The sequence below is a fragment of the Loxodonta africana genome, chromosome 17 (assembly GCF_030014295.1).
Source record: "Loxodonta africana isolate mLoxAfr1 chromosome 17, mLoxAfr1.hap2, whole genome shotgun sequence".
Taxonomy (NCBI): Eukaryota; Metazoa; Chordata; class Mammalia; order Proboscidea; family Elephantidae; genus Loxodonta; species Loxodonta africana.
This window is the reverse complement of record NC_087358.1, coordinates 6452314-6473859: the sequence shown is the minus strand read 5'-3', so window position 1 is coordinate 6473859 and position 21546 is coordinate 6452314. Positions and strand designations below refer to the sequence as shown.

Here is a 21546-nt window from a genome sequence, read left to right as displayed (position 1 = left end):
GATGCTGAGGTGACGGACAGTGTCCCCAGTGGGCCGTCCTCCAGTCTGTATGATGCTGAGGTGACGGACAGTGTCCCCAGCGGGCCGTCCTCCAGTCTGTATGATGCTGAGGTGACGGACAGTGTCCTCAGTGGGCCGTCCTCCAGTCTGTATGATGCTGAGGTGACGGACAGTGTCCTCAGTGGGCCGTCCTCCAGTCTGTATGATGCTGAGGTGACGGACAGTGTCCTCAGTGGGCCGTCCTCCAGTCTGTATGATGCTGAGGTGACGGACAGTGTCCTCAGTGGGCCGTCCTCCAGTCTGTATGATGCTGAGGTGACGGACAGTGTCCCCAGTGGGCCGTCCTCCAGTCTGTATGATGCTGAGGTGACGGACAGTGTCCCCAGTGGGCCGTCCTCCAGTCTGTATGATGCTGAGGTGACAGTGTCCCCAGTGGGCCGTCCTCCAGTCTGTATGATGCTGAGGTGACGGACAGTGTCCCCAGTGGGCCGTCCTCCAGTCTGTATGATGCTGAGGTGACGGACAGTGTCCCCAGTGGGCCGTCCTCCAGTCTGTATGATGCTGAGGTGACAGTGTCCCCAGTGGGCCGTCCTCCAGTCTGTATGATGCTGAGGTGACAGTGTCCCCAGTGGGCCGTCCTCCAGTCTGTATGATGCTGAGGTGACGGACAGTGTCCCCAGTGGGCCGTCCTCCAGTCTGTATGATGCTGAGGTGACGGACAGTGTCCCCAGCGGGCCGTCCTCCAGTCTGTTTCACACTTGCAGGTGCAGATGCCAGGTTAGCCCTGGAGGCAGCTCTGCCCATTCCGCTTAGGGGCAGTTCAGTCAGAAAATGCTTTCCTGTGCTGACCTGAAATCTAACTCTAACATAATCGGTGATCTTAAACTGCCTCTTAACTTTGATTTACATGAAATATAGGTTTTCTTCAAGTGCTTCTACCTCTTAGCTGGCTTTACCTCTGTGACATTAGTGGAAAAGATGAATTATCATGCAGATGAATGTAAGATCTTCCTAGAGTAACACGTAACATCAAAGAAATACAAGGTGTTACTTTACCTTTTTTTTTTTTTTGCAAATAGATGACTTATCTGCAAACACATCACTTAGTTTCCCTCCCATAATGTGCCTTATGTAAGATATCCTACGTGCAGCAAGCACCCTGAACTCTGTCATTTGACACAGTTCTTTTCTAAGGATACACAGTGGGTGCAAGTTATAGTCAATAGCTCCAGGTTTTAATGCTCTAAATGTTTCCTTTTCATACATGCCTGGGCAGTGACTCAAACAATAAACAACTTCCTTCAATGGCATATTTGAAATAGTTAAGACTGTTTTGCCATTTTCACTATTTCCTATCCAAATCCAACCCCACTAGAGCTACAAGCACAGTGCACATGACAACTTTTCCCATGTCCTAGTAGGTTACTGGGAGCTAGGGCTGGTGGGGACAGAGCAGCAACAGGCCCTACAAGGCACTGAGTTCCTCACAGTCCTCTGCTGCCCCCTGCTGGTCAGACTGAGGTCTGCCAAAGTCCTTCCTCTGACAGGATGAGGAAGTGAAAAACACAGTATTACAGAACTCTGCCTATTTCTAATCTTTCCTGAAATAAATTCATTGTGGACTGTGGGGTGTCCCTGGCAAGTCCCTCACATATTGGCTCTACATCATATTGGTTGGCCCAACAGAAGGTACTGTACTCATTGTTAAATAGGCATTTGGGGGTGGAGGGAGGGACAAATATGGCTACAAATTTCCCATAGAACACCTAGCTACAGATACAAAAAGGAAACCATGTGTGCATGTATACGTACATGTCCACACACGCACCTACATGTAGTAGGCACTCTGTCTGTGGCTTTGGACTGAGTTATGATTTAGTGCTCAACAGCTAGTAGAGGGAAAGGCTGAAGCCACCCAAGTCCAGAAGCAGAATCAGAGAGGTCAACGAAGGCTGTGTTCTAGGGGACGATGCGATGACTTGTGAGGCATCAGAACCCATTTGGGATGAGCAGGAATAGTGGGGAGACAGGTGGAGGCTGAAGATCATCTCCCCACTCTTACTGACAATGTAGAAGGGGAATTTGATCGGAGATGGTGTCAGCGAAAACTGACTGAAGCAAAAACTATCGGATGAAGGAGGTGACAGGCTGGAGGGGTGGGGCTCTCTGTGGGTAGCGGGAAGAGAGAACGGAAATCAACCACGCTGACAGTACAGCTTTGGCAGCAGAACACAGCCAGCTGTCTCTCCCCTCCAGTTCTAACCTCCACGCAAAATCCATCTGCACTGGGAGGGGCTACATCCCTTGGTGGGTTAAGGTTGTTTGTTCATGTGTCAATTATTCATTTTACTTTTGTTTCTTTTCTGTTTCTTAAATGATTATGTTTGGAGGTAGGGGCCTTTGTCTGCTTATGGTTTTTAAAAATGTACTTCAAAGTTCAAGCATTTATTTTAACTGATAGTGAATTATACTCATTGCCATTGAGTCAATTCCGATCGTAGCGATCCTATAAGACAGAGCAGAACTGCTCCATAGGGCTTCCAAGAAGTGGCTGGTGGATTCGAACTGCCGACCTTTTGGTTAGCAGCTGGGCCCTTAACCTCAGCAGCACCAGGGCTCCAATAGTGAATTAGTCTCATGTTTTTTGAAAGAAAGGTCTGGTGATCTACTTCTGAGAAATTGCCACTGGAAACCCTATGGAGCACAGTTGTACACTGATACACATGGGGTCACCGCCAAGTCAGAATGACTCTGGGGAAACTGTTTTAGTTTTTTTTTGTAATGTAAATTATCTGGACAAAGGGCGTCCAACAGGTCCTGCCTATTGGGTTTGCATATCATTAAAGGTTTAATTTCTGTATGCTAAAAGAGAAAAAAAGTAAAAATGACACTTTTTGTTTTATTTCAACCCCTTGTCTGCAGAGCTAGAAAAAGCCCTAACAGACACGGTGCTGAGAAGTCAAACATCTTGGCCTGTGTCACCAAAGCCTATTCTGCAGCTAAGTGCAGAGCCCAGAGTGGGCGTTTTAAGGCTGCTAATGCAGCGCGTGGCAGACTGACTGATGCTGAGTTACATTCAGCCCACGACCCTATAAAGACAGGCTATGCCAACGGCGGTTAATGTTGTTGGGGTGGAAGCGTGGGAAGCTGTTGTATTTTGATTCCTCAACCTTCTTACTCTGAACTATTACCAACAGAAGGTGTTGGGAAGATTGCCTTTACTCTTAGCCTGTATTATGAAGTAGGTATGAAAGTCACAGTGGATGAATTCTTACGTTTAAAGATGATGGGAAGATACTAACAACCACGTATTAAAACAGTTCTTGGAATGAGAACAAAGAACATTCTAGATGAGACAGTAACATTCGCTATGTCAAGCCTGGAGAGGAGATGGAAGGACCCAGGGGATGCACCACTAACAGGGAAGGTGTTTGTTATAAATGGTCATGTTAGTTTTTAACATATTGCATGGCTGATGTCTTTTGGGTTTTCTGCTTTGTTGAAGGTGATGAAACACACTTAAATTTCTAGAAAGCGCACTCAATGCCATGTCCCCCTGGTGACTGATAAAAGTAAATTAATAATATGCCCCCACGTTCTGGCAGAATCTCTATCGTGAAGTTAGAAAGCCCCGAAGTTAGGAAGGCAAGATGAACAAAAAGGTCTCGGTTTGCAAGTGAAGCGGCCTCATAAGCAGACTTCAACCTGATTAAATCTTACCATTGTCTACAGAAATTCCAAGCACACTTGATATCTTTCTCACGCTGAAAACAGAAAAAGTCACTTTGTTATTGGACGCTTTTCCACACCCTCACAAACTGATTCACGGGCTTTCTGTTTTCACAGTTGTTTAAGGATTCAGACACACTCAGAGCGGGAATGGCAGAATGTGGCCACGTGGTCAATTACACGCATGGTATCAGACAGCAATCTGCAACAGATGTTCTCAGGCGTCGCAGGGGGAAAACCAACACTGAGATCAATACGCTGAAAAGCTAAATATTCGGAAAGTACTGGCCACAGACAATGGACCCAAATAGTAATTAAAATACTGGAGAATGCTTGGCTATCCGACCTGCCAAATTTTGTCTTAAAGATACCAAGCAGAGGGGATGTGGCAAAGGGTCTAGACATTCGGGTTTGATGCCATAGTTGACCAGATACCACATTCTGTCACTCCCGCGTGCCGGGTCCTCTCCTCCAAGGAAGGAAACCATGCCACGAGCTCTTCACCCTACTTGCTTTGAGCTGGAAGAAAAAATCAAGTGGTGCCGTGGTCTGGTGTGGCCTGCGCTCGCCCCGCCTAGACGCCGGATGAGATGGCTGGCTGTCAGGCCGGAATGGCATGGGACTTACTGTGGTTAAAAGTGAGAGCGTTATCCAGGCTGCTCAGCTGCTGCAATCTGGCATGCATCATCCCTGCTCTGTTACGGGAAACGGGCAATGTCTGAGACTTTCGATCATGAACTATGGGTCCCAACCCCTCTTGGTTCCTGCAATGTGAGTGAAATGGGATAGAAGCAAAAGTTAGACTGGTTACACTGCAGCGAGACGGGGAGCGTTAGTAAAGCTGTCACAGCACAGGGGAGACTGGCCACGCAGGGACTGGGTGCGGCCCAGAGGCCTGCTTGGGGCCCCGGGAGGGCCAGGACAGAAACAGGCAGCAGCTCTAATGTACGAGCGCGCAGCAGAACATCTGACAGAGAAAAAGCAAAAACCAAGCCAAAGCAGAGAGACCTCGCCAGTTTGGAAAGTACTTTACAGAGAATACTTAAAAAAAAAATGGAGCCACCACTTTTGTGGTGCTGAAGGCTAAGGTTCTGAAAACTGTCAAAACATCACAAACCTTTTGGATTCTATGTGTCATAAAAGAGCAATTTTTTTTTTTAAGTTAAAAAAATGCATTGGGAGGAACAGAGAACAAACATGCAACGGAAGGTGTTAGATGAGGCAGCTTTACCACCTTTGCTCTTACCCAGGCAGGAAGGAGAAGAGCCAGACCCTTTGTTAAACTTGTCAGCAATCAAGTGAAGAAAACAGAAAAGTGACCTGGGTTAGCAATCAGACCGCTAACTTCCTGCTGTGTACCATCACCAGAGCAGACGAAAAACGCCACCAGTGCTGGAGTCACACCTGTCCCCGCCCAGAGCCGACCGTTCCCCTGGCTGCGTTACTGTGTGGGGTATTATAGGACATGCGTGGATGGTCATCAGACAGCATGCTGCCGGGCGGTTTAAAGTGACGCGATGAGAGGCACAGTATTTACAAAACTGGACCACGTGGGTGGCAAACACTGGCAAAGGTTAAGAGTTCAGGCCTTTTGTTTTTTTCACATGCAGCAGAGACCACGGCAATTTTCCACAAAGCAGGACATATCTTTCCACCGTGCACAGAACAGAAGCACACCATCCTCACACCTGTCTTCCCATGATTATTTAATTCCAGGGCAGTCAGATGGTACGTACCTACATATGCAAATATATACAGGGTGCTAATGAAAGTTTGGATGGATGGTGCTAATGAAGCTAGCTGGAAGGTTTTCTTGAAAAACCTTACATTTATATCCACTGAAAAAATAAGCTAACCGTTTTGCAAAGCCCAATTCTAAAATATTTTGTTGGGACAGAATCTTCAGCTTCCCACAGTCACCATTTTAGGCTCTGAGGCATTTGATGCTATTGGCACTACTCTCCAAATGCCATCTTGTGACGCAGGCAGCAGTTACTGCAGAAAGGGTGTGAAGCTCACCCAGCACGCTGCTGTGGTCTGTTATAAAATAAGCTGCTCGCCGGTCTCCACGGGGTGAAGTCAATGAGAAGAAATTAAAGGAACGAGACAACGAGGGTCTAAGAACTCACTGTATACACTTGCATATGGTAATCATGTATCAAATATAAAAGTTTCTGTTACCATAACAAAGTACCACCAAATTTAAATAAACATTCGAAAATACACTTTAACAGGAGGAAAAAGCAAAATGTTTTCTCTAAAATTTGCTTTTCTTAAAAGAAAACACATATTTTTATTTCTTAATACAAAATGTAATTCTGAAAATTTCTCCAGTAACCCCAAAGAGAATGCTAACATATAAAGCAAGTCTTCACGTTCAAATAGTGGAGCCTGTTAAAAATCTCTTTCCTATCCTCATTGTTATAAAACAAAATTAGAGATAAGATTAAAAAAACTCAATTACAATTAAATTTTAAAGCTTTTCTTAAACATAAATATAAGTTCACTTATAATTAAACTGTTAAAAACAAAACAGTAGAAAATAGGATACTTAGACCAACACCCATAAATAATACAGAGTGAATGGCTCACAACACAGAAAAAACAACAATAACAAACAAATACTGATACACAGAATGGCTACAAGGAGGGGCAGAAGTAAGAACTTGGCAATGGACAAGATGTACCCTGAGGAAATACTTCCAAAGAAAGGGCTGTTTGGGCACATATCGCCCAGGAGTTTCTAACTCTCCTTGAACTCAGGTAGAACCAAGGAAGTACATACGGTCTTGGAGAGGGAAGTGAGGCTTTATGACACTAAGCAGGGTTTTGGTTAGATAAGAAGATAGGGCATGTGGAGATTCCTAAGAATAAGGGGAGAAAGAGCTCCATTTTAGAGAAGGTTTTTGTGGAAGTCCAAACAACTCTGAGGTGGACTGAAAACATTCCTTCATTAAGAACGAAGTGGAAATGTTTAGGTGAGAAATCAGAGTCTTTGTAGTTGGGAGCAAGAATGTTAAAAACAACTCTTGAAAATGAAACACGGGAAGAGAAATCATTGAGGAAGGTGAAGAGAGAGAGAAACACAAGAGGAACTGGGGAGAGGAGGAAGAGAAGACGGAACTAACAGGATACGAGGAAGAATCTGGAAGGACTACAGAAGTACGGCAACAGGCCACTGCAGAATAGTGTTCCAGGAGAGACGTAGGAATTAAAACAAGACAGGAGGGATATAGGGATCCAGGAGGAAGATGCTACCAGATTTTTATGGTGACAATCCAAATGCCTGCCAACTGTCTTTCTTCATGGCTGTGTCTGTGAATTCCAACTGCCAATCACCAGAGATGACAATTTCCACACATTCAGATCCAAGTAATACAGAAGGGGGCGGGGGGGGGGGGACAAGCGACACAAGGTTTCAAACTAGAACGCCCACAGTACCTGGCTATGTATCGTTTTCCCATGTACTGGAACTGATGCAAGCAGACTCTGCAGAAGAGATGAAAAGTCATCAGGGGAAATGTGAAGACAAAATCACCTTCAACGCATTGTCTTATTTAAACATATCAACAACAGCAAGTTCAATAAATTCTTATTTCTACCACTTACCTCTTACTTAAACAAACAAACAAAAAAAAATCCTGTTGCCGTCGAGTCGATTCCGACCCTATAGGACAGGGTAGAACTGCCCCATAGCGTTTCTAAGGAACAGCTGGTGGATTCGAACTACTGACCTCTGGGTTAGCAGCTGACCTCTTAACCACTGCACCACCAGGGCTCCAACTCTTACTTATACCCAGTGAAAAGTATTAACCTGGAGGGTTAATAGAGAAGGCCTCGTATTTCGCAACTATCGGTACTGTAGTGAATTGCTTGAGGATCACAAAAGAAAGGCCCGTGACCAATAGGATTTTCCATTTCCTCAGAATTGGGGTGTATACTCCATGGCAGTTGACCTTTGAAATCACGCTGGAAACCATATACACTGCTCTCAGTTGCTTAATTTTCATTCAAAGTTATACAGAGGAGCACTTTCTTTTGGCACAAATATGCGGACTGGTCCTTTACAGACATCAAATACGTAGTTTTTTGTTTTGTTGCTTTAATATATCCACACACAAAAAATGTTAAGTAATATGTTTTCTAAGTCATATATTTAATGAACCCTGGTGTCACAATGCTTAACCACTCAGCTGCTAACCGAAAGGTTGGTGGTTCAAACCCACCCTGGGGCTTAGTGAGAGAAAGACCTGGCAATCTGCTCCCTTAAAGATTTATGCCAAGAAAATGCTATGGGGCAGTTCTACTCTGTGACATGGGGCCGCTAAGAGTCAGAATTGACTTGCTGGCACCCAAAAATCCACCAGTCACTCCTTGGAAACTCTAGAGGGCAGTTTTACTCTGTTCTATAGGATCGCTGTGAGTTGAAATAGACTCAACAGCAATGCATTTTTGGTTTTTTATACACATAAGTAATTATCTCTGGTTTATAACAACCACATATCTGCAACAATTTAAGGCTGGCCACAGCCCACTGGGTCATGAGCTGCTGAGAGTAGGGTCAGGGTCAAGGTCAGAAGCAGGAGAAAGAATGAGCTTAAGGAGCAGGTGAGGATGACAGTACTGTACACCCAGCTCAGCGAGGCAGCCTTCTTCACACTCTTACTCAGCAGAACGAATCAAAAGGCAACAAAGAAAAAACTACTTACTCAGATATCGTAAAAAAATCCATAAGTTCAGATGTTGAAGCCTTGTTCCAATAGGTAAATAAAGCATCTAGAAAACAAACATTTATTTGGTCAGAATCATGATGTATGTTTTGTATATCATGGAGAGCCGCCTATCATTACAATGGGAAGAGGACAGGCCACGGGCACTAATTAATACTGGATAACACACCCAACAGGCTTATTCAACTTAAAGAAGCTACATTTGAACATGTGACCTTCAATTTTATCACGTCATCATCTACACATAATGTGTTCTTAAATAGACCAGAAAATTCAAAGAATATACTCTCTCTTCTACGACAGAAAACCTCTCTAGCAGAGGAATCTGTCAAGAATTCTTGTGTGTGTGTATAAATACATATACATACACATACATATACATACACACATGTATACATATACACATATATACCCCGTTCCTAACACACACTGAAATGGAGGCATGTCTACTATACGTTTTACCCTTTGGGTATTTAATTCGATACAGCTTGGAGAAAGTTCTATGACAGCACATTTGGACCAGCCTCACACTTTGTCAAGCTGCGTAATATTCCACTCTATGGATGTACCATTACTGATTTAACGAGTTCCCTACTGACTGCCATCTAGTGTTCTTTTTTCCTCACCTTCTAATCATTATAAACTGTGTTTCAATGAATATTCCTTTATGTGGGCCTCTGTATGTATCTCTGAGTATATTAATAGAAAAATTCTTAGGAGGGAAATAGTTGTGTCAAATGATATCAGCATTTAAATTCTTGACAGGCATTGTCAGACAGTCTTCCAACCAGGCAGTGTGTGAGAGCTCGCTCCTGCATCCTTACACTACGGCGGAATGTGCTCAGGGCTAACAACTCACGCCTGTTCTTAATCAAGAGCAACACGGCATATTTAAACCTAACATCTAAAAACGTACTCTCTGTGTACTCTCAGCCATTTAGTATTTTTAACATTTTATTGTGTTTTAGGTGAAAGTTTACATAGCAAATTAGTTTCCCACTCAACAATTCATACACAAATTGTTCCGTGACATTGGTTACTATCCCCGCAACATGTCAGCGCTCTCTCCATTTCCACCCTGCCTGCCCCGTTTCCATCCCTCCAGTTTTCCTGCCCCTCCTTGCCTTCTCATCTTTGCTTTTGGGCAAATGTTGCCCATTTGGTTTCTTATTGTAGATTGCTCTAAGGAGCACATTCTTCATTGGTGTTGTTGTTTATTTCATAGGCCTATCTATTACTTGGCTGAAAGGTGACCTCCAGGAGAGGCTTCAATTCCAGGTTAAAAGCGTGCCTTAGGGTGACAGTCTCGGGGGTTCCTCCAGTCTCTATCAGTCCAGTTAAATCTGGTCTTTACGAATCGGAGTTTTGTTCTACATTTTTCTCCCATTCTAACTGGGACCTTCTACTGCGTCCCTGGTCAGAACGGTCGGTACTGGTAGCTGGGCATCATCTAGTTCTTCTGGTACAACCATTTAGTTTTGCACAAAGGGTATTACCGCATTTAATAGTTTACACTGCATTTTAACATTTTACAATGATGTTGAGAAATAGGTAAAGAGATTTCTCTCAGGGAAAAAGAAATTTAGTCTTTGGGGCCTGACAGGAACTAGGGTACCAAAGAGTCGAGAGGGTGTCTGCTGAGGTGCCGACTTCCCCTCTACACTGCCAAGAACAGCCACAGGCAGGGGAGGAGGTGGGGTATTTACTGAGATCTGTTCTGCGCCGGGCCCTGTGCTAGGCGACCTCATGTTCTCATACGCACTGAGGCATTTACACATCGCCATTACCCTGTGAGACAGATGTTGTGGTTGTGTGTCCTCGAGTCGATTCCAACTCACGGCGACCCTAGAGGACAGGGTAGAACTGTCCCACAGGGTTTCCCAGGCCGTAACCTTCATGGGAGCCAATCGCCAGGTCTTTTCTCCCGTGGAGCTGCTGGGTGGGTTTGAACTACTAACCTTTTGGTTAGCAGCCTAGCACTCAACCATTGCACCACCAGTGCTCCCATATTCAGCGTACCTAAATTTTAGTTTATTTTTCCTAGAAATATAATTTCTTATAAGTTTGGAAAAAACCAAACCCACTGCCACTTCCAACTCCTAGCGAACCTACAGGACAGGGCAGAACTGCCCCATAGGGTTCCCCAGGCTGTAATCTTTACGGAAGCAGATCACCTGGTCTCTTCTCCTGTGGAGTGGCTGGTGGGCTCGAATTGCCAACCTTTTGGGTAGAAGTGGAGCACTTTACCATTGTACCACCAGGGCGCTAAGCTTAGCAGGACAGAGAGATTCCCCGTTCACAGATGAGCTAACTGAGGCAAGAGAAGTTAATTCTCCCAATTACCACCCTAAAGAATCGTGGCTGAATGGGGCTTTAAATTCAAGTGCATCTGACCCTAAAAACCTTATTTGTCCTATTATACCAGAAATGAGTGGGTCAGGGAACATCCATTGTCCATTGTTTAGGAGCTTTGAGCTTAGAATCCACAGGAGCAGGTTCTGGTTACCTGAGGCTGGCTGGTCATCGGGTAAGGTGAGCACCCAGAGAGCCAAGTGAAAGCTGGAGAGCCTTGTGAGTCAGCTCCAGACACCTGTGGCCACACCACGCCACAGAATCCAGCCCCTGGGACACCTGTGGATATCCCACAGCACAGAATCCAGTTCCTGTTACACCTGTGGCCACACCACACCACAGAGTCCAGCCCCCAGGGCACCTGTGGCCATAGCACGCTACACAGAGTCCAGCCCCCAGGACACCTATGGCCACAGCACATTACATAGAGTCCAGCCCCAGGGACACCTGTGGCCACACCACACCACACCACAGAGTCCAGCCCCCAGGACACCTATGGCCACACCACATCACAGAGCCCAGCCCCAGGGACCACTGAGCCCACAGAGCAGCACTAACACCACCTTTCTCAGACTAGTGGCTGAGGTGAGTGGGGGACACAGCCCTAGACTCTGAGAAGCATGGAGGAGGTGCACGAAGACAGAGAGCGAGGTGCCTGGCCTGTAGAAGGTGCTCATGGGGTGTGTGATAAATGGGCAGCTAGGCCACAAAGAGTGGCTATAATGCTACAGATCTGAGAAGTCTGGTTGTTTGTCTGGTAAACTATCTCTGGAAGCAATGTCTCCCCCACCCATTCCACACACAGGAATCAATTACACCTAGATTTTTAGATCTAAAGGTAAAATAACAGAGATGTTAGAAAAAAAATACAGGAGAGTATCTTCATGACCTTGGGGGCAGGTAACGATTTCTTGAACAGGACACACACAAAAAGTCTCATCATAAAGGAAAGCATCAGTAACCTGAAGGCAATAATTAAAAAAAAAAAAAGATTTTGTGAAACTGTCCTGAAAAGATGGTCGCATTTTTAAAAGATGTGTGGTGCCTTCAAAGCAGCCGACTCTGAGGGGCAGCTTTCGCTTGGGTGTGGAAGTTCTGGTATATTCGTCTTTGAAAAGGCGTTACATCCTAGTTATGTATCATGTTCAATATTTAAAACAAAATATTCTTTAAACAAAGGAGAGATGGGGTTACAATGCTAGCTAACATTCACTGTCCTAAGACAAAATCTAGAACTTTTGACTTAAATGGGAAGACTTTCAATGTGATAATTCAAAATATCCAAATAAGTGCTCTATACTTCTGTATGTGGTCATCATTTGAGGAGAGTTTTGTTTAATTGCTCTTCTTTAAAAATAGGTATCTTAAAGTAATAAATTGACAGAAGAATAAAATGACGATTAACTTAAGCTCATGAAGGCCAGGCCTGCCGTTCCTGACACCCGAGCCACGAGGGCAGGCCTGCTGTTCCTAACACCTGCGCCACAAGAGCAGGCCTGCCGTTCCTGACACCCGAGCCACGAGGGCAGGCCTGCTGTTCCTAACACCCGAGTCACGAGGGCAGGCCTGCCATTCCTAACAACTGTGCCACGAGGGTAGGGCTGCCGTTCCTAACACCCGAGCCACAAGGGCAGGCCTGCCGTTCCTGACACCCGAGCCACGAGGGCAGGCCTGCTGTTCCTAACACCCGAGTCACGAGGGCAGGCCTGCCATGCCTAACACCTGCGCCACGAGGGTAGGGCTGCCGTTCCTGACACCCGAGCCACAAGGGCAGGCTGCTGTTCCTAACACCCGAGCCACGAGGGCAGGCCTGCCGTTCCTAACACCCGAGTCACGAGGGCAGGCCTGCCATTCCTAACACCCGAGCCACAAGGCCTGGGCTGCCGTTCCTAACACCCGAGCCACAAGGGCAGGGCTGCCATTCCTAACACCCGCGCCACAAGGGCAGGTCCGCCATCCCTAATACCCGAGCCACAAGGCCGGGGCTGCCGTCCCTAAAACCTGAGCCACAAGGGCAGGTCAGCCGTCCCTAACACCCGAGCCACAAGGGCAGGGCTGCCGTCCCTAACACCCGAGCCACAAGGGCAGGCCTGCCATTCCTAACACCCGCGCCACGAGGGCAGGCCTGCCTTTCCTAACACCCGAGTCACGAGGGCAGGCCTGCCATTCCTAACACCCGAGCCACAAGGCCTGGGCAGCCGTTCCTAACACCCGAGCCACAAGGGCAGGGCTGCCGTTTCTAACACCCGAGCCACGAGGGCAGGCCTGCCTTTCCTAACACCCGAGTCACGAGGGCAGGCCTGCCATTCCTAACACCCGAGCCACAAGGCCTGGGCAGCCGTTCCTAACACCCGAGCCACAAGGGCAGGGCTGCCGTTTCTAACACCCGAGCCACGAGGGCAGGCCTGCCTTTCCTAACACCCGAGTCACGAGGGCAGGCCTGCCATTCCTAACACCCGAGCCACAAGGCCTGGGCAGCCGTTCCTAACACCCGCGCCACAAGGGCAGGTCCGCCGTCCCTAACACCCGAGCCACAAGGCCTGGGCTGCCGTTCCTAACACCTGAGCCACGAGGGCAGGGCTGCCATTCCTAACACCCGCACCACAAGGGCAGGTCCGCCGTCCCTAACACCCCAGCCACAAGGCCGGGGCTGCCGTCCCTAACACCTGAGCCACAAGGGCAGGTCCGCCGTCCCTAACACCCGAGCCACAAGGGCAGATCCGCCGTCCCTAACACCCGAGCCACAAGGGCAGGGCTGCCGTCCCTAACACCCGAGCCACGAGGGCAGATCCGCCGTCCCTAACACCCGAGCCACGAGGGCAGATCCGCCGTCCCTAACACCCGAGCCACGAGGGCAGATCCGCCGTCCCTAATACCCGAGCCACGAGGGCAGGTCCGCCGTCCCTGACACCCGAGCCACAAGGGCAGGTCTGCCGTCCCTGACACCCGAGCCACAAGGGCAAGCTGCCGTCCCTAACACCTGAGCCACAAGGGCAGGTCTGCCGTCCCTAACACCCGAGCCATGAGGGCAGGCTGCCGTCCCTAACACCTGAGACACGAGGGCAGGTCCGCCATCCCAAACACCCGAGTCACGAGGGCAGGCCTGCCATTCCTAACACCCGAGCCACAAGGCCTGGGCAGCCGTTCCTAACACCCGAGCCACAAGGGCAGGTCTGCCGTCCCTAACACCCAAGCCACAAGGGCAGGCCCGCCGTCCCTAACACCCGAGCCACAAGGCCGGGGCTGCCGTCCCTAACACCCGAGCCACAAGGGCAGGTCCGCCGTCCCTAACACCCGAGCCACAAGGGCAGGTCCGCCGTCCCTAACACCCGAGCCACAAGGGCAGGTCCGCCGTTCCTGACACCCGAGTCATGAGGGCAGGTCCGCCGTCCCTAACACCCGAGCCACAAGGCCGGGGCTGCCATTCCTAACACCCGAGCCACGAGGGCAGGTCCACCATCCCTAACACCCAAGCCACAAGGGCAGGTGCGCCGTTCCAGACACCCGAGCCACGAGGGCAGGCTGCTAAAGCTGCTGAAACGGAAGGAAAACAAAAAAGAAACATGATTTGTAGGCAGAAATCCTTTCCATCGGATTTTGAATGCCCACATGTACGGACACTGAAGAACCGCAGCCAAAGAGGCCTTCAGATTTGCAAAAAGCGGGATTTTGTTTTCAAAAGAGTTCATCTTAATTCAATGACCCTAATGAAGCTCATATACTACCTTATAATTTGTTGCAGGAAAAATGAGACAAAATTTTGACAGAGATAAGCACTCTGACCTTGTACTATGACAAACTGTATGTGACTGGTTACGCTACACATCAGAATTGCTACTCTCCTGCCATACATGCTTAAAAATGTTACGTGGTATGCACAAAGCATCAGTCTGTCATTTTTGTTGTTATTAATTGCCATCAAGTTCATTCTGACTCAGGGCAGCCCCATGTGTGTAGAGTAGAACTGCTCTGTAGGGTTTTCAAGTCTGTGGCCTTTTGGAAGCATAACACCAGGCCTGTCTTTCAAGGTGCTTCTGGATGGGTTTGAACCATCAAACCTTTGGGCTGGGAGTCGAACATTTAACTGTTTGCACCACCCAGGGACCCCCCTCCAAAGCATCAATAGCCAATTGCCATTGAGTTGATTCTGACTCACAGCGACTGCCCCATACGGTTTCCAAGGAGGGGCTGGTGGATTCCAACTGCTGACCTTTTGGTTAGCAGCCAAGCTCTTAACCACTGTGCCACCAGGACAGTTATTTCTATCAAAAAATATAATTGTCAAAACCTAAATCAGAAGCAATCTATCATGACACCACTATTTCTATTAGAAAATCTGAAGTGGCCTGTCCTCCTTCTGAGTAAGCCAGGACTGTCACACACGGTCTAAATGGAAGGAATGCGTAGGTCCCCAGACAATACAGTTTCTAATGTAAGAGACTGACCAATACAGTTATGCAAGCTGCAGTAAAGCTGAGGTTGTTTGGACACATAAAACCTATCTCTATTATCTACTTCTGTCCCCTTTAGCCAACATGGTAGGTTCAAGTTTACTATGAACTCAAAAAATAGGCCCATTCACATTTTAGACTTATTTTCTAGAATAAAATAATTAACAGAAGTATTTTCCTCCAAAAATTAAGGCTTTTATTTCTACTCTTGTTGTTAGTAATTAGCTGCCTGTCAAGCTGGCCCCCCGACCCATGGCGGCCCCAAGCACTACGCGGTCCAACCGTCGTGATCCGTGGGTTTTCACTGGCTGATTTTCTGGAAGTGGATGCCCAGGTCTTAGTCTGGAAGCTCCACTGAAACCTGTCCAGCATCCCAGCAACGTGCAAACCTCCACTGATAGACAGGTGGTGCTGCATGCGAGGTCCGCTGGCTGGGAATCAAGCCCGGGGCTCCTGTATGGACGGTGAGAATTCTACCACGGAACCACCACTGCCCCCTTCTACTTCTAGTACATTTAGTAACTGAACATGCACTTTAGAAAAAAAAGGGAGACAATTATTTTGAATCTTTGTAACCCTTCAAGAAGGAAAGTAAAACCGGAACCTCCATCCCCACCTACCATCAGACATGCTTTTTAGGATGTACAGGAAACACATCAACAGGCTCTTGATCTCAGACTGGTCAAGCTTGTCACACCGAACCACAGCATTTCCCAAAGTGCCACTTTGCTGGTGCTGAAAAGGAAACACAGGTGGTTTTCTCTTCAAGTAAAAAAAAAAAAAAAATTACAGCTTCACTTTTCTCCCCTGAAAGAAGGACTCTCAGGATTGAGACAAATCATATAAAGTAGAAGTCATAAGCAATTTATCAGCCATTAGAGTACAGACACCCTTCACCCGAACACACACAAGTGCCGTTTCACAGGAGCTCTGGCCTGTCCTCTTTGCCTACTTCCCTAAGGGACAAGCCAGAAGGCACAAACCTTTCAAACTGGAGAACCACAGTTTTGGTTATCAGCTTAGTTCTGAAACGCCAAATAAAACCTCATGCAAAAAGGGATGTGCTCTAGGGCCATACACAGAAAGGACGATCCAGAAGATACCGTAGAACTAACCATAACCTCAGGAAAACATGAGTGGCTGAAACGGCAAATACAAAGTTCAAGATGCTGCTGTGTATCGACCACAATTGCCAGGAGGTGAGTCACCGCCATTCAGTAGACATCACGGGGCACTCTTGGGCCATAACAGCCGGCATGTACCCGATAGGAACAGCTGGGGACACCTGAGCACAGCACTGCCAAAGACCCTAAGCGGATGAGGTCATGCCACCATCAGCTTAGCGCAACACTGCAAACGTCAGAAAGCTCAGGGCGGAGGGAGAGAGCAGTTTTGCCACCAAGCAATAGGTTCACAGGTTTAAAGGTTCACATTTTAAACAACAGAACAAGAATCTCCAGTTGTGATAAAACACACGAGATTTAAAAATCCTCCAAGTTATATTTCCAATTGAAATCAGAAACTTTTTGTTTTGCCAAACCATAAGCTAAAAGATCAGTGAAAAAAAGATGCCTCAGTCAAGGCGTTGGTGGGCCAGTGAAAAAACATACCTAGAAAACAGTCTCAACAACGAGCACCAATATTTTCCTTTAAGGAAGAAATGAAGGTGCGATTAGTGGCAAAACTGCAGCAGACCCGTTGCCTCGCCCTCCCAGCAGGCTGGACCACGAGGAGAACTCAGTACTTCTCGCAGTGAGAGGGAAGGGGCAGCATGCAGAGCTTCCTCGGGCAAAGATGGGTTTGTTAGAAGGGAGAAATCCACAGTGACCCGGTGGCTCCTGGCTGGCCGCCAGCTCTCCTCCTCCTCTGTGGTGCTGCGTAGGACGCAGGCAGAGTGCCTTCTGAGCAGCGTCTCCCTCTGCGTGGGAAGGCATGTCAGGACCAAGGGGAAAGTTAAAGGCATCACCCACAGCCAACCAGGAGGCTCGTGCCTCCACAGAACTGTGTCCACAAATCATCAGGTCAGTGTCAGCTGTGGAAACAGGTGTGGAAACAAGCCTGAGGCTGCAGGAAGGAGGCTTCCCCCACTTCTGAGAACTAGGAATACACCCCTGAATGGGTCACCCATTCACCGGTGAATTTGGGAAGTTGTGTGTGCTTACATGAAGCTTAAAATATCCTAACGGTACCCAAGATGATACCAATCTATCATGGATGCCAGGTTTAAGCCCAAGTCCTTATCATTTCCCACAAAGTTCCTAACAGTCTGAGTCTTGGTCGTTTCAAGAAGACAGGCTGAATAGGAAGGTGGTGTGCTGGGGGAGGGGCAACATGAACTGAGCAATTTCAAATCAAGCTTTATCCCCGGAATCACCTACATGATCACTTCTCTTTTTTGGAGTTGACTTTTGACGTAACACACATTTGCCTAGGTAAGTGTGGCATAAATGGTGTTCTCCTGGCATAAAGGCTATGCTGGTTCTAAGTGAGTGGCATTTCGTTTTCCCTACCTGTCCAACCTGCCAGAACCATTAACGCAACGCGTTCCTTGGTAAACACTACTCTGATCCGAAATCCTGGAAACAAGATCAGGGAAATCCAGGAATGTGCCCTATCTTTCGATAATACTCTAACCATCTACTCCAGGTTAAATGACTTGGTTTTTAAAAAGGTCACACTTAAACATCAGAACATGTTTGAGTTAAATCCATTAGTGTAAAGAATCACTTGAGTTACCTGAAAACAAATTACCTTATCCAGGGAGTTGGTTTTTTCACTATTCCTTTCTGGAAGGCTGTTCCCCGAATCTGTGCTTATGAGGGAGCCTCTCGAGTCGGCGTTCCTTACACTACTGATATTTGGGGTTGAAGTCGTATATGGAGAAGCTGAAAGGGAATGAAGCCAAGACCATAACTTTAGTAAGACAGAACATAAAGATAAGCCCTGGACTTTAGGGGGAAAGGCTTATATGGCACTTAGTATTTTCTCTTAGGAAGCTGGTTCAAGACGTGCGTTCAACTACCTCACCTTTAAGGAATTAGGGCATAAAGAGATAAACTTTACTCTGAAACATTAAGACATAAACATGAACTCATTTATTAGAAAACTGAGATTGCTAAGACTAGAAGGGCGCACACTGGTGTAGAATGGAGACTTAAGAAATAAAAAAGATGAAGCCACCTGCGATAACCAAATAAAAAAATTAACCCATACAATAAATTCACAGCACTCAAACTATGCTGAGGTGGCCTTGCCAACTCAGAGGTGCTGTGGGATATTTCACAATTTCAAGGAAAAGAGAGACACTGACATCTGTCGACACTGCCGTTCCAACGTGAGATTCTGGCTACATTCTTTCTGATGACATCATGCTTTTATGAAGCTGGGTCGTTGGCGGCTGCTATAATTAAAAAAGGCAAGTGCTGGGCGAAATCACTGTGGGACAGGAAATGAAGGCGACGGTGTCCGATCTGACTCCAAACTTTGAGAAGGTGCACAGTGCCCAACAGGCAGATGAATCAAATGAGTAAATAACTATAATTATTTAAGACTGAAATAAAAAGATTTTTTAAATTTATGTGCATTTTTTCCTTTCAAATGGCTACTAAGTCACTGGGATATAAGTACTTACCAAGTTATGTGGACCTCAAAAAAAAAAAAACCCTTTGCCTTTGAGTTGATTCCAACTCCTAGCAATCCTATAGGACAGAGTAGAACTGCCCCATAGGGTTTCCAAGGGGTGGGGCAGTTCTACTTTTGGTTAGCAGCCGAGCTCTTAACCACTGCGCTACCAGCACTCCTATTTGGACCTACCTGCCTAATAAACAGAACTGTAGGGTGTTTCTTTCATCTTAGGGAGCCATGGAAAAGTTACTGTGATGACTAAGGGTGCTGTGAATGGAAAGCATTTGGGAACCTCTGCAAGAAACAGTTCAGAGCAAAATGGAAATCTAATTTGGAAATAAAATTTGTGACGTCCGTGAAAAATAGCACTTGAAGGCAGATAACAGCCCCATCTCAGTCCTATTGAACTTTTTAAGATTGATGCATCGGCTGCTTGCTCAGATGAGACTTAAGTAAATCACATAATTGAAAATGACTTCTGTGCCGAGCCGGAAGAGGCAGGCCCGCAGCTGGGACTTTTCAGAACCGTACACTCTGTGCCGAGCCAGAAGAGGCAGGCCCGCAGCTGGGACTTTTCAGAACCGTACACTCTGTGCCGAGCCGGAAGAGGCAGGCCCGCAGCTGGGACTTTTCAGAACCGTACACTCTGTGCCGAGCCAGAAGAGGCAGGCCCGCAGCTGGGACTTTTCAGAACCGTACACTCTGTGCCGAGCCAGAAGAGGCAGGCCCGCAGCTGGGACTTTTCAGAACCGTACACTCTGTGCCGAGCCGGAAGAGGCAGGCCCGCAGCTGGGACTTTTCAGAACCGTACACTCTGTGCCGAGCCGGAAGAGGCAGGCCCGCAGCTGGGACTTTTCAGAACCGTACACTCTGTGCCGAGCCGGAAGAGGCAGGCCCGCAGCTGGGACTTTTCAGAACCGTACACTCTGTGCCGAGCCGGAAGAGGCAGGCCCGCAGCTGGGACTTTTCAGAACCGTACACTCTGTGCCGAGCCGGAAGAGGCAGGCCCGCAGCTGGGACTTTTCAGAACCGTACACTCTGTGCCGAGCCGGAAGAGGCAGGCCCGCAGCTGGGACTTTTCAGAACCGTACACTCTGTGCCGAGCCGGAAGAGGCAGGCCCGCAGCTGGGACTTTTCAGAACCGTACACTCTGTGCCGAGCCGGAAGAGGCAGGCCCGCAGCTGGGACTTTTCAGAACCGTACACTCTGTGCCGAGCCAGAAGAGGCAGGCCCGCAGCTGGGACTTTTCAGAACCGTACACTCTGTGCCGAGCCAGAAGAGGCAGGCCCGCAGCTGGGACTTTTCAGAACCGTACACTCTGTGCCGAGCCGGAAGAGGCAGGCCCGCAGCTGGGACTTTTCAGAACCGTACACTCTGTGCCGAGCCGGAAGAGGCAGGCCCGCAGCTGGGACTTTTCAGAACCGTACACTCTGTGCCGAGCCGGAAGAGGCAGGCCCGCAGCTGGGACTTTTCAGAACCGTACACTCTGTGCCGAGCCGGAAGAGGCAGGCCCGCAGCTGGGACTTTTCAGAACCGTACACTCTGTGCCGAGCCAGAAGAGGCAGGCCCGCAGCTGGGACTTTTCAGAACCGTACACTCTGTGCCGAGCCGGAAGAGGCAGGCCCGCAGCTGGGACTTTTCAGAACCGTACACTCTGTGCCGAGCCGGAAGAGGCAGGCCCGCAGCTGGGACTTTTCAGAACCGTACACTCTGTGCCGAGCCGGAAGAGGCAGGCCCGCAGCTGGGACTTTTCAGAACCGTACACTCTGTGCCGAGCCGGAAGAGGCAGGCCCGCAGCTGGGACTTTTCAGAACCGTACACTCTGTGCCGAGCCGGAAGAGGCAGGCCCGCAGCTGGGACTTTTCAGAACCGTACACTCTGTGCCGAGCCGGAAGAGGCAGGCCCGCAGCTGGGACTTTTCAGAACCGTACACTCTGTGCCGAGCCGGAAGAGGCAGGCCCGCAGCTGGGACTTTTCAGAACCGTACACTCTGTGCCGAGCCGGAAGAGGCAGGCCCGCAGCTGGGACTTTTCAGAACCGTACACTCTGTGCCGAGCCGGAAGAGGCAGGCCCGCAGCTGGGACTTTTCAGAACCGTACACTCTGTGCCGAGCCGGAAGAGGCAGGCCCGCAGCTGGGACTTTTCAGAACCGTACACTCTGTGCCGAGCCGGAAGAGGCAGGCCCGCAGCTGGGACTTTTCAGAACCGTACACTCTGTGCCGAGCCGGAAGAGGCAGGCCCGCAGCTGGGACTTTTCAGAACCGTACACTCTGTGCCGAGCCGGAAGAGGCAGGCCCGCAGCTGGGACTTTTCAGAACCGTACACTCTGTGCCGAGCCGGAAGAGGCAGGCCCGCAGCTGGGACTTTTCAGAACCGTACACTCTGTGCCGAGCCGGAAGAGGCAGGCCCGCAGCTGGGACTTTTCAGAACCGTACACTCTGTGCCGAGCCGGAAGAGGCAGGCCCGCAGCTGGGACTTTTCAGAACCGTACACTCTGTGCCGAGCCGGAAGAGGCAGGCCCGCAGCTGGGACTTTTCAGAACCGTACACTCTGTGCCGAGCCGGAAGAGGCAGGCCCGCAGCTGGGACTTTTCAGAACCGTACACTCTGTGCCGAGCCGGAAGAGGCAGGCCCGCAGCTGGGACTTTTCAGAACCGTACA

The 21546-nt window shown here is 48.5% G+C and overlaps 1 protein-coding gene across 19 annotated transcripts in view; it reads right to left on the bottom strand.

The window, feature by feature from the left end:
* DOCK9 (dedicator of cytokinesis 9) overlaps positions 1–21546 on the bottom strand; it is a 345105-nt gene that overhangs the window by 51625 nt on the left and 271934 nt on the right. For 11 of the 19 annotated variants that reach the window (XM_064269962.1, XM_064269966.1, XM_064269954.1 and 8 more), the window contains 5 exons: positions 18014–18147; positions 15883–15997; positions 8439–8505; positions 7171–7218; positions 4357–4493 (listed from right to left, as the gene is read on the bottom strand). In XM_064269962.1, the coding sequence (XP_064126032.1) occupies positions 4357–4493; positions 7171–7218; positions 8439–8505; positions 15883–15997; positions 18014–18147 (501 nt within the window). Of the gene's footprint in view, positions 1–3720; positions 3765–4356; positions 4494–7170; positions 7219–8438; positions 8506–15882; positions 15998–18013; positions 18148–21546 lie in introns of all 19 variants that reach the window. The other 8 variants (XM_064269965.1, XM_064269967.1, XM_064269955.1 and 5 more) reach the window with 3 other exon arrangements.